At 35.3% G+C, this 17,683-nt stretch overlaps 2 protein-coding genes and 1 pseudogene across 2 annotated transcripts; 2 read left to right on the top strand and 1 right to left on the bottom strand.

The window, feature by feature from the left end:
• Positions 1-2,809: 2,809 nt before the first annotated feature.
• Positions 2,810-5,060, bottom strand: LOC139884091 (uncharacterized). The gene is made up of 2 exons (XM_071868165.1): positions 3,706-5,060; positions 2,810-3,050 (listed from the first exon to the last, which is right to left on the bottom strand). The coding sequence occupies exons 1-2, from the start codon at positions 5,058-5,060 to the stop codon at positions 2,810-2,812; spliced, it is 1,596 nt and encodes a 531-aa protein (XP_071724266.1).
• Positions 5,061-11,123: 6,063 nt separating this feature from the next.
• LOC139884090 (anthranilate synthase alpha subunit 2, chloroplastic-like) lies at positions 11,124-14,264 on the top strand. Its single transcript, XM_071868164.1, has 11 exons — positions 11,124-11,225; positions 11,279-11,563; positions 11,654-11,843; positions 12,084-12,235; positions 12,539-12,654; positions 12,753-12,999; positions 13,091-13,147; positions 13,232-13,384; positions 13,463-13,543; positions 13,710-13,796; positions 13,947-14,264. The coding sequence occupies exons 1-11, from the start codon at positions 11,124-11,126 to the stop codon at positions 14,262-14,264; spliced, it is 1,788 nt and encodes a 595-aa protein (XP_071724265.1).
• A 603-nt stretch (positions 14,265-14,867) lies between these two features.
• LOC139884088 (GDP-mannose transporter GONST2-like) lies at positions 14,868-17,218 on the top strand (annotated as a pseudogene).
• The last annotated feature ends 465 nt before the right edge of the window (positions 17,219-17,683 follow it).

Below are 17,683 nucleotides of genomic sequence, written 5' to 3'. Positions count from 1 at the left end.
TTTTTACACGTCATGTACACGTGTCAAGTTATGATTGGCTAAAAGCGATAGCTCGGCCAAACTTAACGTCCCTAACAGACGAGAGACTAAGTAGTTCAAAAATTAACGTTTGAGGGACAGTTTAGTTCGATTTATGTTTGAAGGGACTAACCAATTCAACAATATTTAAAATATGGACCAAACGGTTATTTTTACCTTTATCATTTTAATTTAATTGATAATTATGTGTTTAGAAATAATTCAAACAATTGTTGCTATATATGTTACTGTATGATTATAAGTTGTTACTCCTCTCATTTGTTAATACATTTTTTTTTAATTTTTTTAAATATATTTAAAAATATATATTTATTATTATTAATTAAATATATAAATTTTTAAATATATAAAAAAACGTTAAAAAAATCATGTATTAATCTACGTAAAGAATAATACTTACTTCATTCTACATTAAGTGTCTATTTTATTTTTTTAATGGAAAGAAAAACTTCACAAGCTAATATTATAGTCCTTCGTAAATTAAACTTATCTAAATTAATCACAAAGATAAACACTGCCCATCTGTTACAAAGACGAGAGGCCACGTAATTATGTGATGTCATGTCACCAATTAACGGTCATTTGTCGGAAAGGAGCTAAGTGTTAGCCTCAATTAAAGTTTAGGGCTGTAGTTGTTAGAAATCGTTGATTAAGGAGCTAGTAATAAACCATCCAAAAGCTTGAGGACATATGGAGACATTATCAACAAAAGAAAAACGCGTAGATGGGATGTTGGTTCATATCATTGAACCAAACGAGATAAAGAGTAGGCCTAACTTGAACCGGGTCTAATGCCAAAAGTGTGTGCATTGGTCGGTGAAAGAGCTACTTATTTTCGTCACGCATGTTTTTCTACTTTTCAGACATTTTTAGCTGAATTTTCGGTAAGAAATTTTAAAAATTTCTGTTTTTAAGAATAGGAAAATAAAAAATGAAACTTATACAGTATTAAGCCAAGTTATGTGACTTGTGAGCTCGAATAGCCCAAGCCCAAAATGGTGGCCCAATTACCTGAGAAATTGTTACTAACCCATTGCACAATCGTTGGACTATTCAACAAAGTGTCATTTCATCCGAAGTCTGTTCCCAATAATCGAACTTATTTTTCATGTAACATGAAATCCTCAACTATTAGGTCGTCGACCTGATTGGCTAAAGTTATCGTTTAAAAACTTGTTTATCTCATAATTTAATGACGGTCGATTCAAATCTTCAAGTTTTTCAATCACATGCTACTTACACATTGGAGCGAAACTCTAATCAAAGAAGTCTAAATCAACATGATGAATATATGAAAATTCTAGACTTTGATAAAATGGAGGGTAGGTGGAATGGCATGGGGAGTTGATGAGGGACATGGGATTGGAGGTTAGCAATTTAACTTTAATATTGATCTATCATCTTCACATGGCCTAATATAAGAGTGCCATTTTGTGCTTGGCATGTCGCAAATATTCAAAAGGATTTAATTGTTACCCCATCATACTATGTTTTTGACAAGATCGTTTCATTAATTTGTAACTTTTTCTTATTTTTGAGATTTCAATAAACAGCTAATTTGAATAATTGGCTTTATAAGGACATTTAGAACTTGCCAATATCGTTCCAGTCTCATCTATGGACATTTGCATGTGAATTTTGTCAACCTCTCTCTTGGCCTCATTTCGAAAAGAAATCAGCCTTTTTTTTTGGTAAAAGAAGAGGTAGATTTCATACATTTATGCTCTGAAAAATACATTGAACATATTACAAATAACTTTAATATGTTGTGGTGTAAGCGCAACAGTGACAGATCTAGCCGTAAAATGTAGCTCGCGTTATATACACATTATTCATTTTATAACTCGAATTGTAGCATATTTTTTTTTAGTGATCGCACAAATAAAATTGTACATAGAGGCATAGAATTTCATTTTAGAATGATTATTTATACATTACGCGTTTCAATAGGAAAATTCATAGTTTAACCATGAAAAAACTCATCAAATTCGACCCAGAATTTATAACCGATCAAGAATTATTGTGTGTTCGTTTTGTGTTCTAAGCGTGTTTCATCTTGATCCATATATTTAAAAAACATGTTTTTTTACTAAAATTGATGATAATAATAATAAAAATACCTTTAAAAATGTCTGAAACAAGACGGAACATATGCTCTAGACACACAACAAATACACGAGTCTACCTAAGATCAAATTCAGTATCTAAAGATTAAAAGGGAGTTATTTTCTCCAATAAAATTATGTCAAACTAACCTGATTTTAGTTTAATCTCAATGAATCCTCGTCATCATAAAACGTTGCCCTAGTGCAATGAATTATAATCCAATCGATGATTCAATGATCATAGGAACCACAACTCATAAAGAGAGGAAACGTAAAAAGATAGCTTTATCCTTAAATATATACGAAACGAAATGTGTTTTGCAAATTTTGAAAATGGAATACATTTCCTTTTATATTAAAAAACAAAAGACTAATTACAATTTGCAAATTATGTTTTGTTGTCTAATTAACCCAAAAACCGCTTTACAATCTGTGCAAAAATAGATCTCCAGCCATTGTATCCCCTTCAATGTTCGAAACTCCCCATTTATGAAAGCTCAAGCTGCCTAATTGATCTTTTACATATATATATGCAGACAATTTATTTGTCTAGATAAGGAAGAAGAAGAAGAAAGAAAAAGAAAAATGGGGTGATGAGAAAATTGCTAGTATTGTATATTTCTTTTATTTTAATAAATTTTATTTTATTTTTGAGGGTTTTAATTTTAAGTTTCTTGTTGATTGTCAAGAGGGAAACAAGTGTCTTCCCCACCAGTGTTCCATAGAAAATGAGCATAATTTGCAGCATAGTACGAGTTATTCGGATCGGCTTCAATGGCTTCCAAGAATGTTTCCTCTGCTCCCCACAAATCGTTCCTCGCTTTCCATAGAAAGCTCGCGTATTTGCTATATGCTTCTGGATCAGCTGGCTTTATTCCTATTGCCCTCTTGAAATACTCTTCCGCTCTGTTTTTCACACAATAAAAAAAAATATTAAACTGTTTAAAACAAGACTGAAACACGTAAAACAAGACTGAAACGTGTGCAACGCGAAAAATAACAATGTACTAATGAGCAATTAAAAGTCAAAGTCAACAAGCAAACATAAATAAATCATCTCTTGCAAGATTTTTTTATTTTCATAGTGAAGGCGCGTGGTTCCACGCGCACAAGGTGATACTTTTATTATTACTATATTTAGTACCAAAGATGAGTTGAGTGGAATAATCTTTGCCATGAAAGGAAACTAAACCACACATGGGTCTATCAAGATTCAAAGATGAGAAAATCTCAATATGAACAAAACGACAACGTTTGATTAACTGGAAGTAGGTCCATTGAATCAGAACTCGACTCGTTATTTTTTAACTCAGGGATGACTCAGCTAGCTTAAACCGCCTCTTTTGGTAAGGAAGAGCATTATTGAAGTAACAGTACAAATTTAGGTAAATGTTTTTGCATTCGATTTTAGGAAAGTTGTGATATTTCCAAACTCTTCGGAGATTCAATTGCAAAAAAGGTCATAAAATATACTTCATCCACGATATTTAATTCATACGCGATTTGAATGAGCTAAAAATGCAAAATATCGTGTGGATTAGTATATAGTTTAGTTTTATACCTGTCGAAATCATGTGCAACGAGGTAGAGGAATTGAGCATAATTGGCAAGCAATAGGCTGTTGTCGGGTTCTTGTGATAATCCGGCTTGATATAGAAGACCGGTTCGAAAATAGTCCGAGTACTTATCGTCCGTTTCGATTTCGGCTTTTATAGGTGAAACGAATCTCTGCATGGTTTCATGATCGATAGTTATTATGTCTCTTTGCATTCTAGACGCTTCCTCTAGAATTGAATTCCATAGACTGATCTCTTCTTCTCTGCTACTCACCGACGACGACTCTGTCTCGGCTGAATTCCCCGGCGATGACAATTGAGAAGAAGCTCTGCCGGGAACGATGGTTCCAAATCGCTCACTCCGATCAATTCCGCCGTCGCCATCCATGCCACTAGCCACCGGCCGTTCTTTTCCACCTCCGCCGTTATTTCCGCCTATACAAGTGCTTTTCCCGGTAGTAGAAGATGAAACGGTAAACGTCTTTACCGACGAAGAATCGAATTTGAAATCCTCACTCTGTTCTTGCACTTCAATTATTGGAGCTTGGAGAGATTCTGCAATGGCGTAGTTATTATTCCCCATTGAATGAACTGTGAAATTCGCGAGAAGTATCATAACGGACACCATTAAAACCGGCGTGTGAGAAAAAACTTGCTGAAAAAGCCAAACGAAAGAAGCGTGCATTTCCTTTTGAACTCTGGCGATGATTCCTTGTAAATCTTCAGTGAATAGAATCTCTCTCATTTGCAGAGAGTAACTATGGAGCTCTCTGATTATAAACACCATTGATGAAAAAGCTTTCTTCACAGAACACGAAATGGATTCCCCTGCTTCTTTAAATCCATCTTCCCATTGTAGCTTCCTCTTAATAATTCGCAACGAAAGTGGAAGTTCTACACTATTGGCTTTCCTCTCAATACTACACGACCAATCCGGCGACTCTTCCTCCCGGATTTCTATCCACGGCGAAGATTCCACCGGCGAACCGCCACTCTCGCTGTTTTTGTCATCATTACTATCTTCGGAGGATCGGAATCTGACGGCTAGTTCTTGAATTTTCTTCGAAAATTCTTCGTCGGAGAAGAAAGAACTTTCCGAGCTTGCGAAGCAACGTCGATTTAGAATATTCGCTTGTGGTGAAGATTTAAGAGGATTTTTACAGAATCGAGAACCAAACAGAGCCGATCTCTCTGTTCTATTAACATAAGAACACAATAGAGCAGTAGCTCCTCCGTCGCTACGACCACCACGACTCCGTCGTTTAGACGAGATTGCTGACGGCGACGATGTTTGAGAGAACGATCGAGAAACGATTGGTTGAGTCCATTGCAAACATGTAGTCGCCACTTTCACTCCCATCTATAACCAAAATTCAATCAAAAGCAGATCTCACCTCTTCGATCAAATCCTGAAAATCAAATCAAAATTGCGTCAATCTCATTTACAAGCACGAAGCTAAATAAAGTGGCAATCTCCAAAATTCCATCATTAGTTTTTCACATGAATATCGGATCTGCCACCTCCATAACCAACCAGAAAAAGTAACAAAATGCACGATAATCAAAGATTGGAAATTCGAATCACGATGTTCTAAACTTACTTGTGTATTGAATTTTGTAAGCTTATTGATTGATTCGAGTGGAGTAAACAGAGAAAGAGCCGTATAATTCAGTTTATTTATCAAAGGACGAAGAGGGAAGGACCTTTGCGTTTATATATAAACAAAGAAAGAAAAAATAAATAAATAAAATCTTGCAATTTTGAAGATAGATTTTTTTATTTATTTTTTTAAAAATGCCATGTGCTTTACAGTACAGTGACCGGTGAAACGGGTAATTCCGGTTAGCGGTCAACTTAGGAAACGAGAGATTTTTATTGGGTACCGGTTGTTTGTTTGCTTTGATACGAGAAGAAAGAAAAATAAATTGATCAGTGGCAAGCGGCTATTTTCAAGGAAATGACATCGGTGATTAGATCTGCCGTTATTAATGTGCCACGTGGCAATTTTCCATCACCATCTCTCCGTGAATTCACACCGACTCTCATGTTTTGCTTCATGCGTCCATTTTGTTTAGAAACTTTTGAGATTACTGATCCACATACTAGAAAAGTTACCGACCTTATTTCAGTTTAAAATGTGATTATTTTCGGGGAGAGTCATGGTCAATTTCGATTCAAATATGCGGTATAATTTTTAAATTTATAAAATCGAATTGAAAATCGTAAATTTTTTTAAGACGAACGATTTCGATTTGGATCTATGCAGTTCTAAATAGATTTTAGTTCATTTCCATATAATTTTCTTTAAAAATAAATATCGAAATGAGACTGTAAAAATTTTAGTTCTGATTTGAAACCATAACGACCAATTCAATTCAATTTTGATCCGATTTAATTTCAATTCGATTCAGATTTCGAGTCAGACCACTGGCATGTCACTAGTGACTACGTAGTACATTTCAAAAAGACCATCAAATTAAATTAAGTTGTGGAAACTTCAAATATTATAATCTATTTTATTTTATTGTATTCTCAAAATAAAAATGGTACTACAACAAATATATGTCATTTTGTCATTTTAAAAACATTTATTTTTAAATATATTTAGTCATTATTATTATTTAGATACATCAAATTTTGAATGAATCTAAAATATTAAAATCACATCTATTTTCTTCAGAGAAAATACTCCATCCGTTTGCAAATATATGCTTTTTAAGCACTTGACATATAGAACTAGGTTGAAGATGACTTGTAATATTTTGGACAAAAATATCCCTCACAAGGAAAATAATTACAAACCCATTATCTCTTAATGTCACGACCACGCCTGAAAATGTGCAAGTCCGACGAGTGACCCTTATGCTCCGGCCCCGACTACCACCAACCTCCGGTGTCATTCGTCCCACCTCCCCCGATAAGATGACCTCCTACCTCTACTATAACGACCCGGCCCCGCCCCGGCTCACTGGCCGTTCACTTCTCGATCTCATCGGCACGGCGTTGCCAAAGAATCGACAAGACTGTCTCCACAAACCAACACATGTTTTTCCAGCATGCTTTGTCCTCACTCGCACGCTCTCCGAGAAATTTCGAGAAACTTCCCAGACGGTCACCCATCCTCGACTACTCCAGGTTGAGCATGCTTAACCGTGGAGTTTCTATCGATGGGCTACCGAAAAGAAGTTGCAACTTGTTGGTATGGATAATACAAATCAATTCTTTTAGCCAATCGTCTTCCACGTACCTTTCCTTTCCAATGCGGGCTGTCACATTCTCATTGCGGGTGTTCACATCTATCGTCGTCCTTTTTTCCTCCCAACTCTGACACGACTTCTTCTCTCTCTAGAATCCCAAAGCCCAACCGTTCTCTCTAAAATCACTGTTCGTCTCCTCTTAGAAGTAGATCTGGAAACTCGTCGGGTTGTCTCTCCCTCACAGTCAACGCCGTTCTCTCTTCCTCTAAAAATGATCGTCATTCGTCTTCTTCCTCAAATCTAGTTATGCTCGCCTCGTCTTCTCACGAGCCTCGACCTCTTCTCTCGTTAGAATCAACGTCGTTCTCTTCTCTGTCAGCTCCGACGCTATTTGTCCCCCATCTCAAAGCGGACGACGTTCTCTTCCTCCAAAAATCGACCATCGTCGCCTTCTCCCTCAGATCCGAATCTACTTGCTTTTCTTCTCACGAGCCACCGTCGGTCACCTCCACTCCGTCGCACGACCGCCGTGAAAGCTGTCTTCGAAGAGGTGATCGATTGTAATTATGGGAACTGACACTTAAGGAGTAGAAGGGTAAAATAGGAAAATCAACATAATTTTTGCTAAAAACCATGTATTTTCAAATAAAAATAAAAGTTTAAAATATCATTTAAGTTCATGTTTTGACCATTTGGATAGTCATTATTTCCGCAATGTCTTTTCTCAATGTTTTGTATGAGAGCTCGCTATTATTTTCCTTTTTTGAACAGGAAAAAATTAAAGAGGGTGGAAAAGGACAGATGAGGAGGAAAAATAAATATCTAGCAGCACCAATGAATGCAAAGAGTCAAGACTGAAGAAGATTGGAACTGACGGTCCAAAATAAGAGTTGAGAAGTAGGAATAGCAAACCAAAGCTTTCATCAACTGTTTACGTCATGTGAAAAAGGAAAGATTAATACATCACAGTGTACTTGCTAAATACTAATTATATCGTCATCATCATTATTCAATAATTTCAAGGGCTATTATTGGCTTACCCTCTTTATTGTTCATCACATTTTCCGTCAAAAGAAAAGAAAATATTTCTCTTAAAATTGAAGACATTTTTTAAACCATCACAATATATTTATTTCTTTATACTAATTTTCATAATTGCGCTAAGAAGGGTAATATTTTGATTATAATATTGAAAACTTTATTAAGCGTGGATTGTACACAGTGGAGACCCAATGAACAAACCGAGTCAAATTTATCATTTTAATTTCGATTTTTAGTGGCTGAGACATTACAATTTGCATAAAACAAAGCTGGTAACAACAAATGACCAGGTCTAAATTTGTTGGCCCAGTTATTGTGGTGATATTGAGCACTAAGTATTGGTCAAGTTGGATCCAATCCAATCATCGTCCAATGCCATATGTTAAATGACAATATTCAGCCTATTCATCATCCTATTTCCAAATCTTCCTTTATTGTAGTGTGTGGCCGCAAAATCTCCTCTTGATGCTAGGATGTGTACGTTAATGGCGAAATGCATGTTATAAAATATTATTTTAATCTCAAAATAGATGTAATTTTTTCAATACAAATGACGGAAGTTGTATTTAATATATAAAAACGTTCAGATAATTTCACTGAAACTAACAATTAATACAGATAAATTTGCAAGAAGGAAAAATGGAATTTATATATATAGATGAAAAACTCATGTACTTATTTGGAATGCTAAGAAAAAAATAATGTTAACGGGAGAAATTAACTTCCGTTAGGCGAAAAGGGAACCATATGCATGTTCATATGGCTATGATATGATTGATATATACTTTTGCGAAGCAAATGCTCTGCCCAAATTGGGGCCGCAATAGCCAAAAAAAGGTTGTCTCTACCAACTTTCTTCTTCGAACCAAACTAACTCTCGTACGTTGGTTACAACTAATTATTACAATATGCCTAAATATATATATTATGTTCAAAAAACATATTTATAGCTTCTCGTTCGTTATTCGCATAAACTCTTAAGTTGCAATTGATCGCCTACAAAAAGATACCGACTGTAACGAAATTACTTTTATTCATCATGAAATTAAAAGATTTACTGCTTAGTATAATATTTGAGTTATACCATCAATCAGCAAGGATCGAGCATCTTTCTTTCTCTAGGGAATGGAAGATGTTTTGGTGTCTTAGCCAAAAGACAAATCAACATAATCAATCTCTGACAAAAATAGGATCATATATAGTATAATTAAGCACGAAGCAGCCAGCCAGCCAGCCAGCCACTGACATTAAAATAACTTTGATTTCCTTTTTTTTTTTTGGGTTGATTATTAGGGTTTTTTTTTTTTTAATAAAATAAAGTAATGTAAACGTGACATCGACTTATTATTCCATTCTTATAATTTTTTTTATAATACCATTCTTATAACTTACATTATATTTTTCTCTATTTCGTTGTCCATTGTTCTTACAGAGGATGTATATAGATGAATAAAAACTTGTAAAGGGTAGTTTGGTACTTTGAATATAGAAATAAACAGCATTTGAAAGATGTGGGCTGCATTAGAACGAAATAAGAGAAGATATTTGGCCCTGGGCTAAGGGCCTGCTTTCCCTATTGACGAGAGATTGGACAGACACAAATACAAAGGCTCATCTATGGATATTATAAATTTCCATTTGCTTAATGTTTTACTCTGTCTCTTCGGACTCATCCCAATAAAACGTGAAATCAATCCATCGTTTCGATCGTAAATTTTCCTCATTAGAATGGTTCTACGATTACAAAAGGACATTATGTTTGCAAGACAGTGACTCAACTTGCATAGAGCCCAAATCGATCTACAATTACACACCTTGAACTTAATGTGAATTTGTGATTGTCAATTTTCAATAAACATTCTCCGATTATACTATATGCTAATGATAGCGGTTAGTGAAGAGTGCCTAAAAGAGCGAAATAATTTAAAATTTGTACAAGTCTACATTCTAAAATATAAAAAATAATACTAATACAATATATTGGTAACAACGAAACAATATATGCTCCCTCAATCATTTTTCGATTGTTGTTTTTTGGAATTTCACATAAATTAAGTAAGTTAGGATAGGAGTAGTAACTTTATCAATATAATTTCAATAAAATTTAGCATGTGTATGATGCATAAACAATGCAAAACATATTTAAAAAGTCAGTGATCAACTTAATTTTGACCAAAATTTTTTATTGGATCCATTCTTTATTTTGTCAAAAAAAAATCAAATAAATTATTTAATGTATATGTAATATGCAAAATACACATAATTATTGAGGTGGAAAAAATGGATAGAACATGTCATTTTTACCTTAAATTTGACAAAATAACACATATTTAAAGATAAAAAAACTTATAAAATGACACTTAAATAGTAACGAAAAGAATATATATTTATATTGACAAGAGATTAGGTCTCGGATCAATGCTTTCCCATCTAGTATTATTGTCTATAATCTTTCTTTTTATTGTATTATTTGATTTAATAGCAGAAAGGGTCCAAGCCTTCCAAGTGCTTTTACTTTCATCAGATTGCACAACAAATCTTTATTGTATTATATTTCGATTTTCTTATTCTCCTGCACATAGAATTAGAATAGGTTACATTAATTTAACGATTTTTGTTCGTAAAGGATTTAAATTGTATTTATTTTATTTTTATATAATTTTCTATGACTTTAATTTATTATAAATTGAGTGTCTTGAATTGAATAAAAACACACAATAAATAACCTAAACAATATCTTTCATTATTGTATATAAAATCATTGAAAAGACAATCGTTTAAAACATATCGTTAACTTTAAGATCAATGTAAACAATGCATTTAATTTTAGGATCAATGTATTAGAGCGATTTGACATTCTCCCGAAAAAATAAGGGGGACAAATTAGCGGGCAGATAACTGGAAAAGAAAACACACATTTGCTTAACACTCAGCCTAATATGCACATGTGAACCATTACAAGTCTAAATACATTAACAGACAAATGTATTTTCTTCTTTAACTCAGATTTCACTATTGCCGCTAACTGAATACTACTAACTAGCAAATGCTCTGAACCTGACGAAACGAATGGACAAAACCCTAGCCACCACCACACTCTCTTCATCATCATCTTCCCCTCACCGCCTCCGCCCGTCCCTCCGTCGTCTGCCTATCTCTAATAGCCCTCTCTCAGTCAAGCTTAATGGCGCCAAACTTTCAAATTCAACCTTCCTCTCTCTTCGCAGCTCCCGTCTCTCTCCCGTCATTCGAGTCAGATGCTCTACTCAATCCCATTCTCAATCAGGTATAAACTTCAATCGAATCTTAGCTTATGTTCTGTAGATATGGCTTTGTTAGTGTAGATTGAGAGCTGATCACGTTTTTTTGATTGCTTCTATTGGCATTACATTCTGTACTCACGTTGTATTCTGTTTTGTGTTTGATTCGGATGCTTTAGTCGACCAGTCGGCGTTATTCAAGGAAGCTTCGAAGCTGGGGAATTTAGTTCCTCTTTATCATTGCATATTCTCAGACAATCTCACTCCAGTGATGGCATATCGTTGTTTGGTTAAGCAAGATGATAGAGATAATCCCAGCTTTCTTTTTGAGTCGGTTGAGCCTGGATTGCACGTTTCTGCTGTTGTAAGTTCTTTGGTTTGGTTGTTTTCTCTATTTGCTTCTCTCAATGTATTTTCATCAAAACATATGATTTTTTATGGGGTGTTCTGTTAGGGGAGGTATAGTGTTATTGGAGCTCAGCCAAGCATCGAAATTGTGGCAAAAGAGAATATGGTAACAGTCATGGACCATCATGCGGGGACGAGGACAGAAGAGATTGTAGAGGATCCTATGACAGTTCCTAGAAAAATCATGGAAGGGTGGGAGCCTCAGCGGACTGATGAACTTCCAGAAGCATTTTGTGGTAAGGAACTAAAAAATGGTCGTTTATATAGTCCAGTGAATACCCAGCCTTTGCCCTTTTAACTTTCCTTGTTACACTTACTCTGTGGCCTCTTTTTCTGTACTGTGATTGGGAGTCTTGCACTCTTGCTTGTTCCTTGTTTAAATCTATTTCACTTTTTTTTTTTGGTAAAGTTCTGCAAATAGTTTGATAGTTCTGGCGTATTGCTTATCAAATTGGTTATACTCTCTTTCTCCCTAGGTGGATGGGTTGGATATTTCTCATATGATACAGTCCGCTACGTGGAGAAGAAAAAATTGCCCTTTCCTAGTGCCCCTCCCGATGACAGAAATCTTCCTGATGTTCACCTTGGCCTCTATGAAGATGTGATTGTTTTTGATCACGTGGAGAAGGTACTATTAATCTGACATATGAATTTGATACTACATGTTTAAACTTCTTTAAATTTTAATATAAGTATTGCCATTTGACCTGCTCATGTAAGACTCTCGTGATAGCTGTTTAAGTCCCCTGTTAAGAAAATTGTCTCTTTTATATCTTCCGATCTGACCTTACAACCCAAGAACCATTTCCTAAACGTTTTGTAAAATGGGAAATCAGATAAATATACCAGTCGACTGTAGACGAAACCTATTCTGTCATAGAAAGTGCGATGCATATCAATTATAAATAATGATTATATTTATTGATTTCAGAAAGCATTTGTGATTCATTGGGTGAGATTAGATCAGTATCCATCAGTTGATGAAGCATTCAAAGATGGAATGAATCGCTTAGACTCTTTGTTATCTAGAGTTCATGATATTGATCTGTGAGTGAACTCCTTCTAACTTAATATTCCTTGTCGGGTAGATTTGCTTCGCTTTTATAGTTCAACTTCTAATTGTATTCTGAAAATCTTGATTTCAGCCCAAAGCTGCCTGCTGGTTCAATAAAATTACAAACAAAGCAATTTGGTCCAAAACTTGATGTGTCAAGCATGTCATGTGACGAGTACAAGGAAGCAGTATTGCAGGCTAAAGAGCATATCCTAGCTGGTGATATTTTCCAAATTGTCTTAAGTCAGCGCTTTGAACGCCGAACTTTTGCCGACCCATTTGATATCTATAGAGCATTGAGGATTGTTAATCCAAGCCCCTATATGACCTATTTACAAGTATGGTGTTATTTTGTTGTTTAAGTTTATTTCTGAAGCTTTATTTCGTATGCTTTTTCTAATCTTTTTCTTGCGTTGAATCTTTTATCAGGTCAGAGGGTGCATTCTAGTGGCTTCGAGTCCAGAAATACTCACCCGTGTAAAGAAGGTATTTTCTATTTGTCTCAATGTGTCAATATTTGTATATTGTCGGAAACTTAACTCTCATGCATGTGTATTGAATACTGAACAGCAAAGGATTATCAACCGGCCCCTTGCTGGGACTGTTAGAAGAGGGAAGACACACAAAGAAGATCTAATGTTGGAAGAGGAGCTCTTAAATGATGAAAAGCAATGTGCTGAGCACATCATGCTCGTTGACTTGGGGAGGAATGATGTTGGAAAGGTTAGTATTAGTTTTAGCTAATGTGTTTGTTGAGTTTGTGTTCCGACAGTTCCATAATAACTGCTGCTATTCTTGCAGGTTTCTAAAACTGGTTCAGTCAAGGTTGAGAAGCTCATGAATATTGAGCGCTATTCCCATGTTATGCATATCAGCTCAACAGTAAGTATCTCCATTTTAAGCTGCGCTCATTATCTGCCCTTGGAAGACCAGTCTATTGTTTTACTGTATTAGAATGAAGAAAATAGTTGTATAATTAATCTAGTGATGAGTACCACCTTAAATTTTTCATCTCTTATCGAATTCCAATCCATTTTTGTCTTGACAGGTCAGTGGGGAATTACTTGATAATTTGACTAGTTGGGACGCTCTTAGAGCTGCTCTGCCAGTTGGTACTGTTAGCGGAGCACCAAAGGTTTGCGGCTATACTATAATCCCGTTCCATTATGTATTTAGTTATATATGAACCTGTCATTTACATTGTCAACACTTTCTACATAGATTTCTTTTAATTTTATATGGTAGGTTTTTTGGACACTCATTTTTGTCAACTCTTATTTTACAGGTCAAGGCAATGGAGCTGATCGATCAATTTGAGGTGACTAGGCGTGGCCCTTACAGTGGTGGATTCGGAGGCATTTCATTTTCTGGTGACATGGACATCGCCCTTGCTTTGAGGACAATGGTATTCCCAACTGGAATTCGTTATGACACCATGTATTCGTACAAGGACAGTAAACAACGACGAGAGTGGGTTGCTCATCTTCAAGCTGGGGCTGGAATTGTAGCTGACAGTGATCCAGCAGCCGAGCAAAGAGAATGCGAAAACAAAGCTGCTGCTCTTGCCCGCGCCATTGATCTTGCCGAGTCTTCTTTTCTTTAGAAACCATCAAATTCCCTATGTAGTCAGCTAAACCGAGTCAATCTGTACATGGTATTAGCAGTCGGTGAAGGGTAGTTTTACTTTTAGCTTGAGAACTTCATGCTTGGTGAAAGAGATGACTTTACTCGAGAATGTAGACTTTCTAAAATTTTAAAATACGAGGAAGTAGTACAAAACGTTTTACATGGTGCTTTTATCTGATTGTTATGCTCATGCTTCGTTCAAATTTATACATCTAATCGAGAATGGAAGGAAAATTGGAAAACAAGTTGCTTCTAGTGTGTCCGTCTGTTGTCCAAAACATGCTTAAAATATTCGGCAATGCTAAAGAAATTTAGCCAAAACTGGATGTAAAATTGTTTACGGTCTGTCAATTTTTTGTCTGATGAGTTCGATGAATTCGATTTTGGGAGATTTAAAAAATCACGCATCGGGAAAAATAATTAAACGTATATATTTACATAGGCTTCACTTCTTTATTCTATTTTTATCTATAAATAAATAATTCGAGATGAATTAATTTTGCAGTAAAACATGTGGGAAAAAAGATTCTCACCTACAAAGTCTACACTACACATGAAGAAAACAAAAAAACAATATTCAATGGACTCTGAATCTGCAACAACAAGCAAAAAGATGGCAGAGAAGATCTCAAGCATTTATGAATCAAATGCATCATTTGACTTTAGAAGCCTCGAAATTTGTACCATTTTTTTCCAATATTCAATTGCTTGGTCACTTGGACGGTTCTTCTCCTTATACCCTCCTTGAATCTCGTCTTTTTCTCTCCATGATTCACTTTGCGTACACTGTTATATACACTTTGCGTGCCCTTTTGTATAGATTCCACCTTTTACATTTTTTGTTTCGCTTTATTTGATCACCAATTGGCTAAATTCTGTTATGGGTATTGCTTGTTGTTGATTGGCGCTATTCATGTTTTTTAAAAGTTTGAGCTAGTACCAATCAGCTTTCATTAAAATTGCAGATTTGGGTTGCTCCTGGTTTGGGGAAAATAGGGTTCTTTGTTATTTTGGGAACTCATTGAAAGAGAAATGAGTGACAGGTGATAACTCTGATTAACCCAAATTTAGTAATGATTATAAGACCTAGAATTTGCATTCACTTTTGTTCCATGACAGGGGTTTTAGAGGGATTCGAGCTCCACAAGGAGATGCTGTCAGTCTTCAAATGGATGAGGATGAAAAATATGTTCATGGTTTGGATTTGGAAAAGAAATACGGTCCTCTTTTGTCTGGAGCAGCTTACTGCTTTTGTTCTTGCGGCATGATATTGCTCAATAAAGTCGTCTTGTCTAGTTATATTTCAGTGCTGGGGTTTCATTAATGTTTTACCAAGTAAGTTGCAGGTCTCTGTGTATTCTATCATATTTGCTTTAGCTACATTTAATCATTATAATTTTGTTGACGACTATGTTGCAGAATTTGATTGCTGCATTGGTTGTTGCTTTCCTGGGCGTGACTGGAGCAGTTTCAGTCGAAAAGCTTAATTGGAAGCTGATAAAGGTTTGGATCCCCGTCAATCTAATATTCATTGGCATGCTTGTTTCAGGCATGTATAGGTACGATGACAAAGCTTCAAGTTTTTTGTTTTTTCGACACATTGCTTGTTAGCTATTTTACTGGAAACTACTCTACATGAATTGTGCAACAAGAAAACCGAGCTCTCATAAACATTCTGCTACAAATTTATTTTCTTTCAGTCTGAGACACATAAATGTTGCCATGGTGACAATTCTGAAGAATGTGACGAATATTATGACAGCAATTGGGGAGTTATATTTTTTCCGCAAACATCAGAATCAGAAAGTCTGGACCGCTATGTTTCTTATGGTACTCATTTTGCTCTTCCTTACTGCCAATTGAAAATGGTTTAGCAAATTATATCAGACACAGTGGCTGGCCATGAGATTTAATTGTTATTAATTATGTCTTTACAAACCACAGATTATCTCTGCTGTCACCGGTGGTATCACTGATCTCGCTTTTGATGCTGAGGGATACACGTGGCAGATAATAAACTGTGTTCTAACAGCAAGTTACTCGGTATGTAAAGTTACTCAGATATTTTATTCAGCACAGTTGATTTTGTTTGATTAACGATTTTGACCATTTCCTCCATACGATCCATTTCAGCTAACCTTGCGACACGTCATGGACAAAGCAAAGCAGTGTACGAAATCTGGATCTCTTAATGAAATCTCCATGGTGTTGCTGAATAACCTTTTATCTCTACCTTTTGCCATATTCCTGATTCTGCTTTTTGATGAATGGGAATATGTAATGACTGCGTAAGCTCATTTCTTCAATTGCAGCATAATTGTATGGTTTTGTTTGTTCTTTGTGCTCTGCAATAATGAGTTTAAATTGCAGGGATGTCATTAAACTGCCAAAGTTTTGGTTTGTTGCAACCATTAGTGGATTTCTTGGACTTGCCATTAGCTTCTGTTCAATGTGGTTTTTACATCAAACTGGGCCTACCACTTACAGGTAGTTACTTTGCACATTTTTTCCGCTATAAACATTTTGATTTCCTAAATCTTAAGCTAATTAACTTGAGAGTTTCTGTTTCCAGTCTGGTGGGTTCACTAAACAAGATTCCAATCTCGATTGCTGGTCTCGTGTTGTTCAAGGTTCCTGTCAGTGTACCAAATATGTTCAGCATAATATTCGGTAACCAATCTTACACTTTCGGATTCTTGGTCGATTGTAATCATTTTCTTGATATTATTGTCAATATCTACTGAGGATCAAATTCCAAGTTTTTTTTTTCCAGGTTTGTTTGCTGGAGTTTTCTTTGCCGGAGCCAAAATGTCATCGGTAAGAAAATGAAATCAACTTAGAATCGAGCTCAATTTTGAAGACACGGATGCTGCAATTCCAAAAAGAATAACAAAGAGCAAACGAAGATGCTTGAAAACGAGTAGTAACTAGTTTCTGGTTTTGGATATTCAAATTGATACTACCCCCCCTAATTACTCGTCACTTATGCAAAAAAGTGACATGTAATTAAAGACGGATCGAGTACCATCTTTTTATACTAAATCATTGACAGATGTAAAATAATGAATCTCAAGTTTAGGTTCAAATCACAATCTGTATTCTATTTATTTATTTATTGATGATTTTCCATACAATTTTATTCGATGATATTCATTCTCAGCTGTATTTTATTATTTCTGTTCTTTTTTCTGTATCATTATTTCAGGATTCGAAATGATTGTTTGTGTTTGGTCCACATGGTATATATGGTGATTCTGGTCATTTGATAGAACGTAGAGCCATTAAGATGCGCAAAAGGACAAGCAAGAATGCAAGATTGAGATTGTCAGATCGACATCTAATTTCTTAAGATAGTGACAGCAAGTTTTTTAATTAAAATACGTAAGATTGGATTAC

This window comes from Rutidosis leptorrhynchoides, unplaced genomic scaffold (genome assembly GCF_046630445.1).
Source record: "Rutidosis leptorrhynchoides isolate AG116_Rl617_1_P2 unplaced genomic scaffold, CSIRO_AGI_Rlap_v1 contig50, whole genome shotgun sequence".
Lineage (NCBI taxonomy): Eukaryota > Viridiplantae > Streptophyta > Magnoliopsida > Asterales > Asteraceae > Rutidosis > Rutidosis leptorrhynchoides.
Note: the sequence above shows the minus strand (reverse complement) of the source record. Positions and strands in the feature narration are given on the sequence as shown.